This window comes from Moschus berezovskii, chromosome 10 (genome assembly GCF_049115385.1).
Source record: "Moschus berezovskii isolate FMDL1 chromosome 10, NW_MosBer_1.0, whole genome shotgun sequence".
Lineage (NCBI taxonomy): Eukaryota > Metazoa > Chordata > Mammalia > Artiodactyla > Moschidae > Moschus > Moschus berezovskii.
The window spans coordinates 90,490,874-90,509,039 of NC_142469.1; the positions used below are offsets into that span (position 1 = coordinate 90,490,874).

An 18,166-nucleotide genomic window follows, 5' to 3' on the forward strand; every position below is an offset into this window, starting at 1 on the left:
GGCTTATGCCACCAATACAAATTCATAAGAATTTAAGATTCATTTGTTAGGCACAATTGCCCTGTGGAAAAAGATTCATGCCTATAATGTAGAAAAAAAAAAACAACCCTCAAACTCTTGAAAAATTTGCAAGGCCCCTGTAGCCAATGATTTATTACTGAATGGTTTCAAACAGGCCTACACACATTTGTAGGACATACCTCATAGGCCTTAAAATATAGACTGTACTACAAAATACACAGTTAACTTTTTTCAATAAAAATTATGTCCTTTTAAGATTTTCAAAAGTATACAATAAATGTGTAGTTACATGCTTGGCTATTTCTGTTAGTGTAGGTGCATATTATTAGTAATTAAATTTGAAGTTTTCCTTTGAAAAGTTCCAATTTTATTATTTTTAAAAGGCAGAATAATGGACTCTTATCATAACTCTGAAAATGTTCTAGATGTACTTCAAAGCATTCCTTCCAATTCTGAAACCAGTGATTTTCCTTTTTTTGTCTTTAGCATGCAAATGATTTACTATTATTAGTATTATGAAGCTCTGCAAAGAATGTACTGCAGAAAAACAACTCAATAACCAAGCTTAGAAACTGATTTCCCAGATATCCCAGTATAAAACTGTTCTGATTTGCACCAGAAATAAGGCTGACCCACCATGAGCAGGACTTGGAGAATCTGAGCCGTTTTTCCAGTCGTGCTGATGGGCTGCAGCAAGCCATCCACACTCTCCCTTGGGAACCAATGGCAGACAACTCTGAAACTGCAGTCCTGACCAAGGATGCAACTTCTTGCCAAGAAACAGTAGCAAAGTTAACTGGTCTTTATGGGAAGCAGGCTCTTGAGATTATTTGTCAGACTGCAAAGGAGAGGTGGAGTAAAGGCCAGCCAAGAATCTCTGGCCATGACAAAATAAAAAAAAAAAACACAGGAATAATGCAAAAATTCCAATCAGCTCAGATCCCTTTATATTCTGCCTATTGATGCCATCAACATTTCTTGAGTACACACTATAAGCTAAGCATATTATTAAGCAAAAAAAAAAAAAAGACAAAAAGTATAGTAGTGGGGGCATTTAAGATAATTTTGTCATATAGCAATCTTATGTTGGTTGTTCAATTTTATTATGGTTTTATTAGCTGTTTTTCTGGCTGTTATATACAGGATTTGGGAGAAATCCACAGCTTTTCAGTAGCAGCAATTTTAAAGTTTACTTTAAAAATTACCTGGAATAATAAAATTGTATAGCTTTTCCATCACTCTCTTCATGAGTTGATTGAACTTTTTCATTCTTGAACTTGCATCACTCAGAAAATCCGGTTTTGCTAGGCCAGCTTCCAAAAGATAAATTCCAACCTACAAATAATTAATCAACATTAAAAAGTTTTGACTATACTACACCATTTTTTATGACCATATAAGAAATACATTTTTAGCAGTTTTAAAGATATTGAGTATTTACCCCACAAACTCTAAATATATACCTACCAAATCTCAGATATTTCCGCTTTCAATAACAAATTTATTCTGCAAATGCAGTGCTTACTATGTGTGATGCACCATTTAAGTAGCTAGAAAAAAATATTTCCCTAACTGGAACCAAACCTGCGAGACTGTGATGAGAACACCAATTCTACCTACCAAGTCAATGATTTCCCAGTTAGATGATCATCAGAATAATGATGGTTAAAGCTGGTTAAAAATAGATTCCCCAAGAACAGTCTTAAGCACAGATAGGTTTTACTAATCCCTACTACTAGATCAAACACTAAAATGTTCAGGAAAATAGGCCTTGATTAAGGTTATACAGCTTGACTTTGGTGAAACAATGTAGTATGAAGCTTTCCAGTCAAAATACTTGAATTTTAATACTGGCATTGATATTTAAGAGCTAAAAGAACAAAAAAAAAATGATTGATTTTAACCCAAATGTTGTCATTTGCAAAATGGAGAGACAACTATATGAGATAGCCCACTTAGTATAATTTTAAAAGTTCCTGATGATAATCAACAGTTTCCTTCATTTCCCTGTATTATGTTGGGCCTGATTCCATGATCACTGAGAGTCTCATATTCTTTCAGTTAAGAACAAAATTCAATCAGCATTACACTGGAATAAGTGGCAAAGAGTACTTTTCATTATTATTTATATTCTGCTGTATGTTTGCTTAGAGATGCCTTGCTATTGCAGCAGTAAGTATTTAAATATTTATTAAAGTAGGGATTAGGGAAGACAGAAGAGATCAAGACTTGATGTGGGGGAGAAGTGGACAGAACACAGGCATACAAACCACAAATTCTTAAATCTGTTTTCAACTTGAGCCACAATTTGTGGTGTTCACAATCACCAGAGAGGGGATGCTAGGCTGCAGAGTTTGACTGTACAGGGAAGAATTAATTACAATCTAATGCTTCTCAATTTTCTCCTTTCCTTCAGTCAATTCTGAAGCTATAAATAGGGCTATTGATATAACTGCTTTTTAGTGTGGGAAATGTATAACACACATGTATGATGTTTTCAACTGAACAAAAGTGAATTTAACATTTTAGAATTTCAAGCATTGAACCAAGTATATTCAAGTATATTTCAAGTATTAGCATGAAGACATATTAACTTGCTTTATAGTTTTCGAAGTACATTTACTTACATTGCCTCCCCTGATTTTTAGCACAGTTGTATGAGGTAAAAGGAATGAGTATTATTTACATTTCATATGGAAAGAAGCTGAATTTAGAGTCTTTAAAAGATTCACAAAAAGTTACTTGGCTAGTGAATAGCAGAGCCTGAAATGAATCATAAATTTATTCATCCACTTGCTGAAAATCTGTTTAGTATTTGGTATTCTACTGGGCTGTGAAGATTAAAAAAACTTCATAATCAAGTGAAGGGGGGGAAAGGTCTAAAATGGAAGTACACTACAAGCGATCAAGGCAAAAATAAGCATGTGCGTCAGGTATTATGGGGGAAGAGCACGTAATACCAAACATGGAATTTAAAAAAGATCTCCCCAGATGAAGTAAACCCTGAGCTGCACACTGAGGAATGACCAGGAGTTTTGAGGGATGAGGAACCAACAACCCAGGCAGAGGGACGTATGAGAGCGAGAGCACAGATGCAGAAAGACATCAGGATGTATGCAGGAAACACATCAATGTGTAGTTTCTAGGACAGAATACAAAGCAGAGTGATAAAGAGTTGAGAAGGAGACAGATAAAGCTGGAGGAGACAAAGGCCTATCAAAGGAGAGACTTATATGCCAGATTATAGTTAATTCTGTAGGCATAAATAGACTAGAATTCCATTTGCATTCATATCATACCAGCCGAGAGACAAAGGAGATGAAAGAACTGAAAAGGCAACGACTAAAGGATTGCTACTGGAAGAGAAAGAGATAATAAAGATCACAACAAGTCACTGACAGTAGAGCTGGAAAGGGTGAATCAGGAAGATCCCAAAAAAGTACAGCCTGGAAATGACTGGCTATGATATATAAAATACACATGTATATATATTTTTACAGTTATTGAATGCCCCCAATGAAGTGTATTTTGACACTTAATAATGAAATGCTTATTGCTGGCTTTACAGAGCTTCCTTCTAAGTTAATTTCAAAATGGGGTATCCAATGGAGAAGAACCTTAAAGGATACCATATAAATTGATACCTTGATAATGTTATTTTCTTCTGGTTTTTGGTAAAGTTTTATTCTTTTCTTCTTTTGCAGCCACCCCAAATCTTCTAACATTTCACTGCTGAAGGACGACTCCACTTGAATTCCCTTGTCACAGATACTGACTGGCTCATTGAGTCCTCTTTCTTTTTTCTCTACATTTTCACATCCCGAATGAACATAGATCAGGAACTGATTGCTCAACTCGGAACTCGTCAGTGTAAAACTCTTTTCAGAAAAATTTTCAATTAAACACTGTTCAGGAAGAAGCTGAAGAGTGAATTCTCCTAGAAATGCTTTCCAAGAATTATCAAAGTGATAGGGAGAAATTACAATATTCAGCTTTACAGACAAAGGGGAAAAAATGCCACCAGTCTCTTCTTTATCAATTGATTTTGAGATGCTCACGGCTTCGGAACATCTCTTCTTTTCTTTATGAGCCACTTCTTCTTTTAGACTGTCATCTAGGATGATGCGGTGAGCAGGAGAGGGGTCCAAACCTGGGCAGGACTGCTCGTCATCAGTTAAGGTGAGAGGTTCATTCCTTCTGTCCTCATGCATATTCCAGCAAAGCTGCTGCTGCTTTTCCTCATCTACCCTCACTGGGGGAGCACGTTTCCGTCGGCTGCTCATTCTCAAGTTCTCTTGGTAAATGTGAACCCTAGAAGATAAACACAATAGCAGACATTCCAAGAGAGGATTTTAGTATTAAAATATTCCCAGATGAGCAATTCAACATAGAATAATAATCCCACATATAACATGAAATCTTTAAAGAGATACATAAAGCAATGGATTGTTTTTAATAAGTCAAATACAGTTATGGAACACATTGACTATAATCTCTTGTATCACACAAATCCTCAGGATCTTAACAGTCTTTTTAGAGAAATTTAATATAGACAAATGTTTGTTTAAAATAAATTCTAAAAATACATTTAATGATTTTTAAATACATGATAGGTAAATCTCTCAAATATTCTGGAAATGCTTATTTGAAAACTTTTAGTAACACTTGAACACATACAGGATTTCATTTTGTTTTATAATTCCAAAAGGTTAACAAAACTTCACTTGACCCTGACATAGCTTAAAAATCTCTAAAAATATATTCTTTTTCAAAAGAGGAAGATGAAAATATGCAAATGTATTTCTTTCTGTGAATTAGCTAATGAAAAGAATAAGAGGATAGCTGGATAAGAAATAAGATGGTGACAGATAGCAACAAGGGGAAATAAAGCAGAGACAATAAAAGAAAAGAATTTAAAAATATAGGAAAAAAAGAAAAGAAAGCTTTTTCAATTAAGTTGAAAGTAGCCTATATAAGGCAGGCCCTAAACTATATACATATATATATATATATATATATATATATATTTTTTTTTTAAAGTCACTCAGTTGTGTCCGACTCTTTGCGACCCCATAGACTATATAGTCCATGGAATTTTCCAGGCAAGAATACTGGAGTGGGTAGCCTTTCCCTTTTCCCAAAAGAACAGCCGATTCCTATATGTAACACAGAACTCAGAGAAGTTAAATCTTAAAGTCACAGTGCCTAATCCAATGTATTCCAAGCATGTAGCTGAAAAAAAAGAGAAAGGAATGTATAAATAAAATTTGGCTTCAAGTGCAGTTTAATAAATATTCTCAGTAATCTCACTTTTTTAATAAAATCCAGCCAGGTACTGGATGAGTCCCCAGTAAGTATTCAACACCATCCCGTATTTGAGGAGAGGATATAAAAGTAGTGTAGATCAAACCATGGCATTTAATTCAGTACAAACATCAAGCTGCATTTTGGTTTTGTGAAGATAAACTCAGCACACAGAGCAGTCTACACTCCTCTACCCCTGCTAACAACCTATTCTCAATTATTCTCCCCCGAATCTAGCCCTGTCTAAGATAACATAAAATGATGGGACATCTCAGCTGTCCAGAAACTTTGAGGTCTTCGTAAAGAATGACACTGAAGGAATCCGAATGGAAAGCTAAGTGACAGCGTGAATGTAATTAGCACAAGAGATGAGAGTATCACCAAGGGGGCTGCCATGTTTAGTGGTGGGGCTGGTAGTGGTGGGACCTGGTAGTGGAACCTGAAGTGGAGACCCACAGCACAAGAAATGTTAAATGAAGTACTCAAGGCAGAGGAAAATGATAGATGGAAATTTGGACCTACACAAAGAAAAAAAGCATTATGAATGAAAAATATCTGCATAAATATAATATTTTCTCTTGTTTTTACACTCCTTTAGAAGATAATTAACTTTAAACAGTTGTAAACTTCTTATTCTTAAAACTGGCAAGTCTTCATAAAAAGAGAAAACAGCACAGAGATCTGATGAAAGATTTATATGTGAAATATATAAATAACTCTTGCAAACCAATATCTGAGAAAAGCCTTATTTAAAAAATGGACAAAATATTGAATGGTCATTTCACAAAAGATGATCTCTAAGTGCCAAATAAACACATGAAAATATCCTTACCATTGTCAGTCATTTAGTGAAGTCGCTCAGTCGTGTCCGACTCTTTGCAACCCCATGGACTGTAGCCCACCAGGCTCCTCCATCCATGGGATTTTCCAGGCAAGAGTACTGGAGTGGGTTGCCATTTCCTTCTCCAGGGGATCTTCCTGACCCAGGGATTGAACCTGGGTCTCCTGTGTTGTAGGCAGACGCCTTACCGTCTGAACCAGCAGGGAAGTCCCATGTCAGTCATAAAGCCATTGCAAATTCAACTCATAAACCACAATGAGAAACTACATATCTAGTAGAACAGTTAAAATGTTAAAGACCGAGGACACAGAACAACAAGAACTGAATTCTCAAACATTCCAATAGGAAAAGTTTGTCAACTCCTTACAAATTAAATATATACTTTCTGCACAGCCTATTAATCCCACTCACAGGTGTTTACCTATGAGAAATAAAAAACACAGAATCATAAAAAACTTAAACTTGAATTTGTTAAAACCAATTTTGTTAATAAATGCCTAAACCTGGAAACAATCCAAATGTTCATCACCTGATGAATGGATAAACAAACAGAATGCTACTCATAATAAACTATTGATACATATAACACGGATGAATTTTTAACACATTATACTAAGTGAAGGAAGCCAGATGTGAAAGACTATACAGTGCGTGATTCCATTTATATGAAATTCTAGAGAAAGTAAGAATCTACAGTGTTAGAAAGCAGATTATGGTTTCCAGGGGTCAGGAAGTGGTAAGAGGTATGACTGACAGCAAAGCAGCAGAAGGGAAACCGTTGGGGTAACAGAAATGTTCCACAGGTGATCATATGATTTTATACATTTGTCAAAATTCATCAAATTGTATATATAAAATTGTTGAATTTTATTGTACATAATTTATCTTAATAAACTGATTTAAAAGGTACAAACAAAAAGCAGGTACAGAAGGGAATTAAAAACTCTTAATAGCTTTATTCTAATAAACTTGAAATGTATTGACAAAATGCATAATTTACTAACAAAATGTAATGAGTAAAGTTGGCCCAATAAATAGAAAAATCTGAATAGGACAATAACCATGAAACAAACAAGTACTATTATTTATCTGCCTAAGATCTACCTCATTTCCTTGTTGACAGAACCTTTCTCTTACTGAGGAACATGTTAGCTTTGTGACTTAAAAAGATAGTGGTTTCCTCAGAAGCCCCAAAGAAGTTGTTTGTGTAGTCCCATAAGGATGCTGACAGCTACATCTAACTTTAAGAGGTAGTATTTCTGTTAAAAACAAAAAGATTTAAACTCAGCTCTTCATTCTTCCTAGCCATAGTTCAAGTGCTCAAAAGCTCTATGTGACCAGAAGCTACCGTAATGGACTGACAATAATTGAACATTTTCATAATTGCAAAATGTCTATCAAAAACTGCTGTTCTAAGTCAATCACGAGAATTCCACTCCCTTAATCAGTTTATGAATATGGAGGTGGAGGTCTACAATAAACCTCTGACTAAACTTAACTACTTTTCAAGCATCTTATCTCCTCTATCACCTTGGATAAGAGATCAGAATGATATAGAAAGTCCCTAATAACCTAAGTGCTTGTTTGTGTCCAGTTCTCAGAGCAAAGGTTGGAATACCGGAATCAAGTCAGTCTTCTACACCAGTTTATCAGTTAGCCACCATCATAAATATGGTGTATAACATATCACCCAAAGCTCTGCCTGGAGACAGCAATCATTTATTCCCACAGATCTGCAGATTAGCTTAGGATTGGCTGATATAGGCCAGGTTTCGGGAAAAGCCACTTGGCTTTCCTAAGTATAATCATCCTTCTCCTCGTACCAGGAAGAAAACCCAAGAATGATATTATGACAGTGACTGAGGAGTAAGAGTGCAAATCCAATTACACAAGTCCTTTCTGGCATTTGGTCAGAGTAAAAACACTAAGGTTCCAAGGGCCAAAGCAAGTTCACACAGATGGACTCAAAGTCAAGAGGTGGGGACATATGGGGAGGGAACTGGGCCAGTTACACAATCTATCTCACTAACCACCATAATATTAGTAATATGGTGATGATAGAATCATTAACTCTAATGGCCCCCAAAGCAACTGGCTATAGAATCTCACATCTGGCAAAGCAATGTGGCTTATTTGAGAGAATGTGAGTTTTGGGGTCCTAAATTCTAATTCTAGCTTTGCCAGTTAGAAATTATCTAGCTTCTCTGTGTATGTACAAGAGCACAGCAACTGAAATTTAGCATATATTCAGTAAGTGGTAGTTGCTATTATTATCACCCTGAGAACACTATAAACTACACTTTACAATAACCAAACTTTAAAGTGGCAGGATGGGGAACTACAGATCAGTGTGTTTCAAACTTGAATGAACACTAGAACCACCTGGGGGAAATTTTCAAAATCCTGATGCCCTGGTATTAGCCCAGCCAATTAAACTATCATCTCTGGGGCAGGGCCCAGGCACTATCTCCATTATTTTTATAGGTTCCCTTGGTGATTCTTCCCCGGTGGCTCAGACAGTAGAATCTGCCTGCAATGCAGGAAACCTGGGTTCAATCCCTGAGCTGGGAAGATCCCCTGGAGAAGGGGATGGCAACCCACTCCAGTATTCTTGCCTGGAGAATCCCATGGGCAGAAGAGCCTGGCAGGCTACAGTCCATGGGGTCAAATAGAGCTGGACACGGCTGAGCGACTAGCACTTTCACTCTCACTTGGTGATTCTAGCATCCAGCCAATTTTGAGAAACCTTGTTATGGATAGCTAGCTGCCTACGGAAATCCATTTCTTTCCTGGCAAAGTACAGCATAGATGCGAAATGTCTGCTCAACTGGTGGTGCATCATTAGTAGTCTCATGACCAGTCTGAGGCCATCAATTGCAAACAGAGGTTAATATGTGCCCTTTTTATTACAACAGTCTTGTAATAGACATATTACTGAACCAGAACACTTTCCTTCTACTCTTTGCTCTTTTCTCTGGTAATACTCAACCTCATGCAGTATCTTCTAAATTATATATACCACTATAATCTGCACATTCACTCAGATGTTTGCTTCCAACTTGATTCTTCCAATGTCACCGTATTATCAAAGTATTTGTCAATTACAATGATAAGTTCAAGAAAAATAAATACCACGGTTTCTAGCAGGCTCTCCTTTCGTTCAGTTCTCTATTGAGCCAACATTAACGATCTGCCTTCCCTCTGCCCCACCACCCTGTTTTGGTTAACTCTTTTTTTTTATTTAAAGATTTTTTTCTAGGGATAATTCTTGAACCAAAGAAGATTAAATTATTTGATCAAAGCTACTCAAAACCATAATGTTAACTGGCAGCTAATATGTCAAGTCCCAGTAAAATTCCATATTACTCTAATCACAATCCAATTCTAAATCCTTCTCCTTATTTTCCTCATACCAGATGAATCTTCTTCTTCCCCCACTTAAATACCAGTGCTTGGGTGTAACATGATTATATATCACAGTTTCCTACATGGACCACACTTTCACTCTCATTCCTTTAAACGCCTTTTGCTTGAAATGCCCTTTCATGCTTTTTGGCCTATCGCGATATTCGCAGTTCAGTTCAGTTCAGTCACTCAGTCGTGTCCGACTCTTTGCGACCCCGTGAATCACAGCACGCCAGGCCTCCCTGTCCATTACCAACTCCCGGAGTTCATTCAAACTCATGGCCATCGAGTCGGTGATGCCATCCAGCCATCTCATTCTCTGTCGTCCCCTTCTCCTCCTGCCCCCAATCCCTCCCAGCATCAGAGTCTTTTCCAGTGAGTCAACTCGTCGCATGAGGTGGCCAAAGTATTGGAGTTTCAGCTTTAGCATCAGTCCTTCCAATGAACACCCAGGACTGATCTCCTTTAGAATGGACTGGTTGGATCTCCTTGCAGTCCAAGGGACTCTTATCTCCCACAAAACATTCCACGACCAGGTATGCTGAGTTAAGGGCCTCTCCTTCTTGATTCCAACTGCTATAGTGTTCTCAGCTGTTTGACTCTGAACTACTTGAAATCTGGGCAGGAACAGTACCCTATTCAGCACTGTACTCACAATGCCGGGTCAGGGCCAGGATGGAAATGATATACAAAGTAATCTGAAACAAAGATTTCTAAATCTGTGAATATTCTCTCTCTTCTCAAGGACCCAGAAGTCTTTTACTCAAATTTCTTTTTGGACAAATCTTATTCAACCACATTCAAACAGACTACAGGTAGTGTGAAACTACTCCTTACAATTTCTGGCCCAGAGTGAAACAGAAAACTGACTGATCTGTGTTTTTAACAGAAAACAAAGATAGATTGCTAGAAAAATAAACATAAAATATTAAGTTACTAAGACTATACAACAGATGGATATCAATTAAACTTATTCAGATTTTTCCCCCTCCAAATTACTATCTCTTCATTGAAAGATAATTGTCAATACTGAATGATATAGAACAAACCCATGGTAGGTCCTGATTTAGGCTATCCAAGAAATCGGAGAGTATATACATTTGAGATACCACGCTGCAAGGTAAGCATTATGTAAGTGAAACTCAATCATTACTGATGACTGAGAAGTTCTCAATGACCTAGCATTAACACAACCTTTTACTTAGTGATAACCCCAGCAGGTTGACAGTATTTTCCTCTGCAGAACTCTAAAATATAGTTAGTCACAGATACTTATAAAAGGCCTTCATTTTTCACCAGCAGATTCTATTCCCCCAAATCGTTCTAGCCTGAACTCTTAATAACAGATTTAATAATCCTGTAAGTACAGTTCTTTAGGCCGGACAAGAAGAGGATATATATAAAAAGCATCCTTCAAAACCATTTTATTTTCAACTGCCAGCTTATTCGCTAAGTGGACTCTGTGAACTCTAGGAAGAGCCATGTTTTGCATTACAGAACATTTATCCCACTACTGCTCACTACTATCTTGCTTCCAGCATGATTTCTCATCATAAAACAACAAGCCTTTCTGGTGACGGTACAGGTATCATGGATCATTTTGATTCATGGGAGTTTCATCATTCTTGCTATCACCCAACAGAATAATTGAAAATAGCTTTAATAACTCTAAAAGTATTTTTGTTTACTAAAGTCACAAGTTAATTCAAATAGAAGTAGTGAAACTCGCTCAGTCCTGTCTGACTCTTTGCGAGCATGGACTATATACCGTCCATGGAATCCTCCAAGCCTGAATACTGGAGTGTGTAGCCGTTCCCTTCTCCAGGGGATCTTCCCAACCCAGGGATCGAACCCAGGTCTTACACATTGCAGGCGGAAAAAGGAAAACACCAAACATCTAGGGTTTTTACTTCATTGCTAAGGTCAAGTCCCTTAGAAAAAAGGCACAAAGTCACTGTTTACTAATCCTGTTTATCTGACAGTGACCGTCAACCATCAGAAACATATCTCGGTTCAGAAAAGCAGAAACTATCACGGAGTCAAAAGGCACAAAATGCAAGGCTGGTTTTGAATGCGAATGCAATTAACCTGATTCCTGAGGTACCTGAGAACTTTAACTCAGAGGCCCCGGCCTCCCGTTTACCGCATTTACAATCCCGCACACCAATAAGCTAGGCAGCTGCCCAGTTCCAGTCTCCAGGGGCACATCTGCGGAGAATGGTGATACCCACTCAGTTTTCTTCCGAAAGACTCAAAAGCGGTTTGAGGAGTCTGAGCAAGGCTGTCAGCGCCGATCGCTCCCAGCAGGCCGGGCAAACAAGCTGCCTGGAGGCAGAGGAGCGAGATCAAGGGCCCTAGGACGCTCGAACGAGACACCGTGGGCCGAGTCCGCGGGGGCAAAGCAAGCCTCCCTCCCGCGGCTCCTCTTCATCCCGGGCAAGCCTCGGCGGTCCCCCGGCCCGCACGTCGGGAACAGGGAAGGGTCGGGGAGACTCGCGCTGCGGCTCCCTCTTAGCTTTTTAGTGTCCCAGGCTCCAAAACAACGGAGTCGTCCCTCCCTTGGACCTCTGTCTGCGTCCAGAAGCGCCTTCCGCCCCCGACCTCTGACCCCTGACCCTCTATCACCCAAGCTCCTACCTAGACTGTTTCTCCAAGCACCAAGGCCCAGGGCCCTCTGATGCCCCTGCAGGTCCCGGGCACGCATTCGCTATCCACCGAACATCGATCGGCCTGAGGTGGGCACGCGCGCTTTATGCTGGTTTGTGTTGGGGTTCCCGGGGGGCCCAGAAACCACAGCGCCTAGATGCCGGGCGCGCGCTGGACCGTGGGGTCAAGGTGAACGCGCACGTCGGGACGCCCCGCCCCTTTTCTCCGACCCTAGCTTCACGAGTCTCTTCTGCGCAAGTCCACACGGTTAGAGACTCTCGAAGGATACCGTTGGAGTCTCGCGATAGCTACATTGAGCCATTAGAGAATATGTGATAGGCTGAAAGTCAAAGGAGGAGGTGGCACTCTAAGCGGATTTAGAAGTGGGCGGGGCTGCTGGCTGAAGGTTACGGGTCACACTGGAAACAGATGTTAGGAGCTGTGGCTTTAATAAAACGACGAGAATTCTGCAGGTACACCTTGTAAATTGTTTCTAGAAAGCAGCCACTAATTAGTTACGGTTGAAGTTTATCTCACTCAGAAGTTATTTCAAAAGACTCTCCAGGGAGATGTGAGTAAATATTTTAAGATGAGGAAAAAACTACACGTATTGTGGCAAAGCTGGACTTCCAATATCTTAAGCTTTTTTTACCCCCCTTTTCTTCACTGAGTGGTAGCCTTTTCTCTTGGAGGTAGGCTTATGCCTAGGTAACTCCGAAATCACTGAGCGGCTTCAGAACCAACAGCCTGGAAAATAACGGCTCAGAGAGTAAAGAATATGTCTGCAATGCGGGAGACCCCAGTTCGATCCCTGGGTCGGGAAGATTCCCAGGAGAGGGAAATGACAACCCACTCCAGTATTCTTGCCTGGAGAGTCCCACGGACGGAGGAGCCTGATGGGCTACAGTCCATGGAGTCCCAAAGAGTTGGACTCGGCTAAGCGACTAACACTTTCAGACATGGGGCACTGGATGACTGAGTACCTAATGAGGACTTAGAATTATGCTGCGGAAGGGCCTCTTGGCCTGTGTGATCACAGAAGCACAAAAATAAGTTCTTGCCTATAGGAGGATCCGTTAGCCGTGGAGACAGTCCATAGTGGCCAATATTCTTAGTACCTAACTTCATGACAAACCTGTAAGTCTAAGAGACGCTATTTCCGTAAACAAAACCACTTAGAATTCAGTGGAAATCAGTGACCTTATCCAGAGTATCCGGAGGCAAGCTAAAAATGTAGCGCTAGTGCTGGAAGAGTAGGCAAGCAGAATCCCACTTCATTGGAGAGCTGATCCTTTTATTAAGTGCAGGATATAATGGAGCCTTTCTTTTGGAAGTGTAATTTGAAACTCTGTATGGTGATCTTTGATAGTTTTATGTCACATCTCACCAATGGAGCAGAAAATCAAGCTCATAATTTTACCAAGTCTTGCTGGTGCCAGGCAGAGATATTTTAAAATAAGTCCAGCCTCATTTCATTTTTGTTCAATACTATCGAGTAATTAATCTCTACAGACATTATTGTTAACCTGTACAAAAATAGTAAACTGCTGCTGCTGCTGCTGCTAAGTCACTTCAGTCGTGTCCGACTCTGTGTGACCCCATAGACGGAAGCCCACCAGGCTCCCCCCCGTCCCTGGGATTCTCCAGGCAAGAACACTAGGGATCCAGTTATATATAGAGAGGTGTAATTTCAACTCTCTAATGTAATACAGAGATAGAATTCTAATACAGTAGCATATGCCAAAATATTGGAGCTTCAGCTTTAGCATCAGTCCTTCCAATGAACACCCAGGACTGATCTCCTTCAGAATGGACTGGTTGGATCTCATTGCAGTCCAAGGAACTCTCAAGAGCCTTCTCCAGCACCATAGTTCAAAAGCATCAATTCTTTTGTGCTCAGCTTTCTTAACAGTCCAACTCTCACATCCATACATGACCACTGGGAAAACCATAGCCTTGACTAGACGGACCTTGGTTGCCAAAGTAATGTCTCTGCTTTTTAATGTGCTGTCTAGGTTGGTCATAACTTTCCTTCCAATTAGTAAGTGTCTTTTAATTTCATGGCTACAATCAGCATCCGCAGTGATTTTGGAGCCCAAAAAAATAAAGTCTGACACTGTTTCCACTGTTTCCCCATCTATTTCCCATGAAGTGATGAGACCAGATGCCATGATCTTAGTTTTCTGAATGTTGAGCTTCAAGCCAACTTTTTCACTCTCCTCTTTCACTTGCATCAAGAGGCTTTTGAGTCCCTCTTCACTTTCTTCAGTCCTGTATTTTCAAAGTATACCCTTTGAATAGTTCTCTATGGAGTAACTAGAATCACCAGAGCTAATTTCAGAAAACATGACTCATTTTTGCACCTTAGCATTCTGGAAGCTCCCAGCTGTGAAGCAGCTGTTCATGCCTCAGTTCATTTCAGTTCAATCGCTCAGTCATGTACGGCTCTTTGGACCGCATGGACTGCAGCATGCCAGGCTTCCCTTTCCATCATCACCAACTCCCCGAGCTTACTCAAACTCATGTCCATCAAGTTAGTGATGCCATCCAACCATCTCATCCTGTCTCATCCCCTTCTCCTTCTGCCTTCAATCTTTCCCAGCATCAGGATCTTTTCCAGTGAGTCAGTTCTTCACATCAGTTCAGTTCAGTTCAGTTGCTCAGGTGTGTCCGACTCTTTGCAACCCCATTGAGTGCAGCACGCCAGGCCTTCCTGTCCATCACCAACTCCAGGAGTTCACCCAAACTCATGTTCATTGATTCAGTGATTCCATCCAACCACTTCATCCTCTGCCATCCATTTCTCCTCCTGCCTTCAATCTTTCTCAGCATCGGGGCTTTTTCAAATGAGTCCGTTCTTCACATCAGGTGGCCAAAGTGTTGGAGTTTCAGCTTCAACAACAGTCCTTCCAATGAAAACTCAGGACTCATCTCCTTTAGGATGGACGGGTTGGATCTCCTTGCAGTCCAAGGGACTCTCAAAAGTCTTCTCCAACACCACAGTTCAAAAGCATCAATTCTGCGCTCAGCTCTCTTTATAGTCCAAATCTCACATCCATACATGACAACTGGAAAAACCATAGCCTTGACTAGATGGACCTTTGTTGGCAAAGTAATGTCTCTGCTTTGTAATATGCTATCTAGGCTGGTCATAGCTTTTCTTCCAAGGAGCAAGTGTCTTTTAATTTCATGGCTGCAGTCACCATCTGCAGATTTTGGAGCCCCCCAAAATAAAGTGTGCCACTGTTTCCTCATCTATTTGCCATGAAGTGATGGGACCAGATGCCATGATCTTAGTTTTCTGAATGTTGAGCTTTAAGTCAACTTTTTCACTCTTCTTTTTCACTTTCATCAAGAGGCTCTTTAGTTCTTCTTCACTTTCTGCCATAAGGGTAGTGTCATCTGCATATCTGAGGTCATTGATATTTCTCCCTGCAGTCTTGATTCCAGCTTGTGCTTCCTCCAGCCCAGCGTTTCTCATGATGTACTCTGCATATAAGTTAAATAAGCAGGGTGACAGTATACAACCTTGACGTACTCCTTTCCCTATTTGGAACCAGTCTGTTGTTCCATGTCCAGTTCTAACTGTTGCTTCTTGACCTGCATACAGATTTCTCAGGAGGCAGGTCAGGTAGTCTGGTATTCCCATTTCTTGAAGAATTATCCACAGTTTATTGTGATCCACACAGTGAAAGACTTTGGCGTAGTCAATAAAGCAGAAGTAGATGATATTCTGGAACTTTCTTGCTTTTACAATGATCCAGTGGATGTTGGCATTTTGATCTCTGATTCCTCTGCCTTTTCTAAATCCAGCTTGAACATCTGGAAATTCATGGTTCACGTACTGTTGAAGCCTGGCTTGGAGAATTTTGTGCGTTACTTTGCTAGCGTGTGAGATGAGTGCAGTTGTGCGGTTCACTCCTGGCAGAATTCAATTCATCCACCCATCTAGATGCTGAAGATATAATAGCATTCTCAAGTGGAAATCAATTGATTGGATATCAGCCGATCAGGGGATCACTCAGTGTTCATGGAGTTCAACTGCCTCTTCTTGAAACTGTAAACGTGGTCAAAGTCAGACTACTTGCTTCCTTGTGTGATCTCACTAGGCCAAATTTATAGTTCCAATTCCTTTTGGGGACTAGATTTATTCTAATCTTGCCCCTAACTCTGGTCTTCTGTTTTAGAAAGATTGTTACAAGTTTTTCTCAAGGGGGACTGATTGAGAGGGAGTAAATGAGTAAATGCAAATTTAGATCCCTTTTCAGCAGAAATAGCACAACTGATGCTTTATGAGTAGAACCTTATTTTTGCAAAGCCCATTCACGTATATTTTTCCATTTGATTCTTATAATGATAATATGAGATATTTAAATTTTTCATTTTACAGAAGAGGAACCTGAGACTCAGAAAAGTGACTTGCCACAGGTTAGCTCTAAGAGAGCAAGAGGATCTAGAACTCCTCTTCACTCCTCTGTCTAGGCTGTTTCCTCTTTATTACTAAGTCATGTTGTCTGTCAAATAAAAAGAAATAATTTTTCACCAAACTTTATAGTCATGGGAAAAAAAATGAAGACAGGAGGTGTGATGACACAGTGTATCAACAGTAAGGATCATTCAGACCCAGCACTCCTTTATAGAAAGATCATTAATAATATTCCTTGAGAAGTTTATTCCATATTCTACTTAGATTTGCCTATTCTGTGGAAGTGAAGCCAGTGGCCACTCAGTGTCATTGAGGCTAGGCAAAGATGACTATTTCTTTCCATCTTTGGCTACCTATCTTGGCTACCTACCTCCTACCTTGCCTTAGGACTGTTTTCCCTCTTTCTGACAAAGTGAAAATATCTGGGTCAAAATCACTATTTCAGAATGAATTACAATGTCCAAAACCATTGTTAAAATGTGTCTAGTATTAACAGACAGTGGAAGGAAGAAACATTGTTTTGGGAAACTGGTGCTGGTAGAGGTGATCAGCTGTGTTGAAGTGAGTGTGTGCCAAGTCAAACAAGTAAGAAACAGTATCAGATTGGGCATGCTTTGCTGTTGCCTGACTGATACATTGGGAAACAGGAGGTATGTGACTGGAACACAAATCTTTCTATTTAGAACTTCAAAGATTTTGTTTGGCTAACCATGGATAGGTTTAACTGTTAACTATCAATTTAATTTTTCCTTGATAATTTGCAGGTCAAATTTATTTCAAAGTCCAAGGTTTGTTCTGTCTCCACTGCTGCAAGCTCAACCTGTAATCTGAAAACTCTGCCTCTCATAATTTATAAAGCAAAATGTGTAATCTATACCCAAAATGCCGCACAGGACATGGGTTTATGACGTAAGGAGAATGGAATTCACCATTTCTTTGTAAGTACTTATTTTTGGATGTTAATAAAGCAATGCTTGTAAATTAGGTAAACTCAAAGAGAATGTTGAAGTTGGGTCTGATAGGTAAGGAAAGATGTGAGATTATATACAGTTTTTATCAATGAAGATAACATAACCTGTATCCTTGATACCCTTCTCAGCCACTCCTCACCTCCATTCCCTGTTGTTACTTTTTCCAGTGGCATATTATTTCCCCAACTGTTCTGTCGATATGGCCTCTAAGCATTAAGGAATAGGGACATTGTAGATAAATCTCTTGATGACTTAGGTAATATTTGCTATGCAATTTTGAGAAATGCAGAACTGAAATATTTTTGAATATTTCAAGGGCCGCTATCATGTGTCATTTTAAAATATACATATGATGTTGCACTTTCAGAAAGAGTCTACGGTCTCACGAAAACTTAATCACAGTAGTGTTAGCATAAAATGATGCTTGTCAAAGGATAAAGCACCTTTCTAAAGCTTCCATCCACTAGAAGTTCAGCACTATGCTCAGATTTGATCACTGGTGTATTGTTTAGGTGAATCTTGGTGACAACGGTAAAATTAGGTATGCGTTTC

The 18,166-nt window shown here is 39.5% G+C and overlaps 1 protein-coding gene across 5 annotated transcripts in view; it reads right to left on the reverse strand.

Annotated features, from left to right (window-relative positions):
• The window catches only part of SHPRH (SNF2 histone linker PHD RING helicase), an 87,604-nt gene extending 75,162 nt beyond the window's left edge, over positions 1–12,442 (reverse strand). Inside the window, exons 1-3 of one of the 5 annotated variants that reach the window (XR_016038451.1) lie at positions 12,209–12,442; positions 3,666–4,332; positions 1,227–1,356 (exon numbers count right to left, since the gene is read on the reverse strand). Coding sequence is in view for 3 of the 5 variants with exons in the window: in XM_055432906.2 (XP_055288881.2) it covers positions 1,227–1,356; positions 3,666–4,304 (769 nt within the window). In the remaining 2 variants the exon portion in view is untranslated. The other 4 variants (XM_055432906.2, XM_055432907.2, XM_055432905.2 and 1 more) reach the window with 4 other exon arrangements.
• Between the last annotated feature and the right edge of the window lie 5,724 nt (positions 12,443–18,166).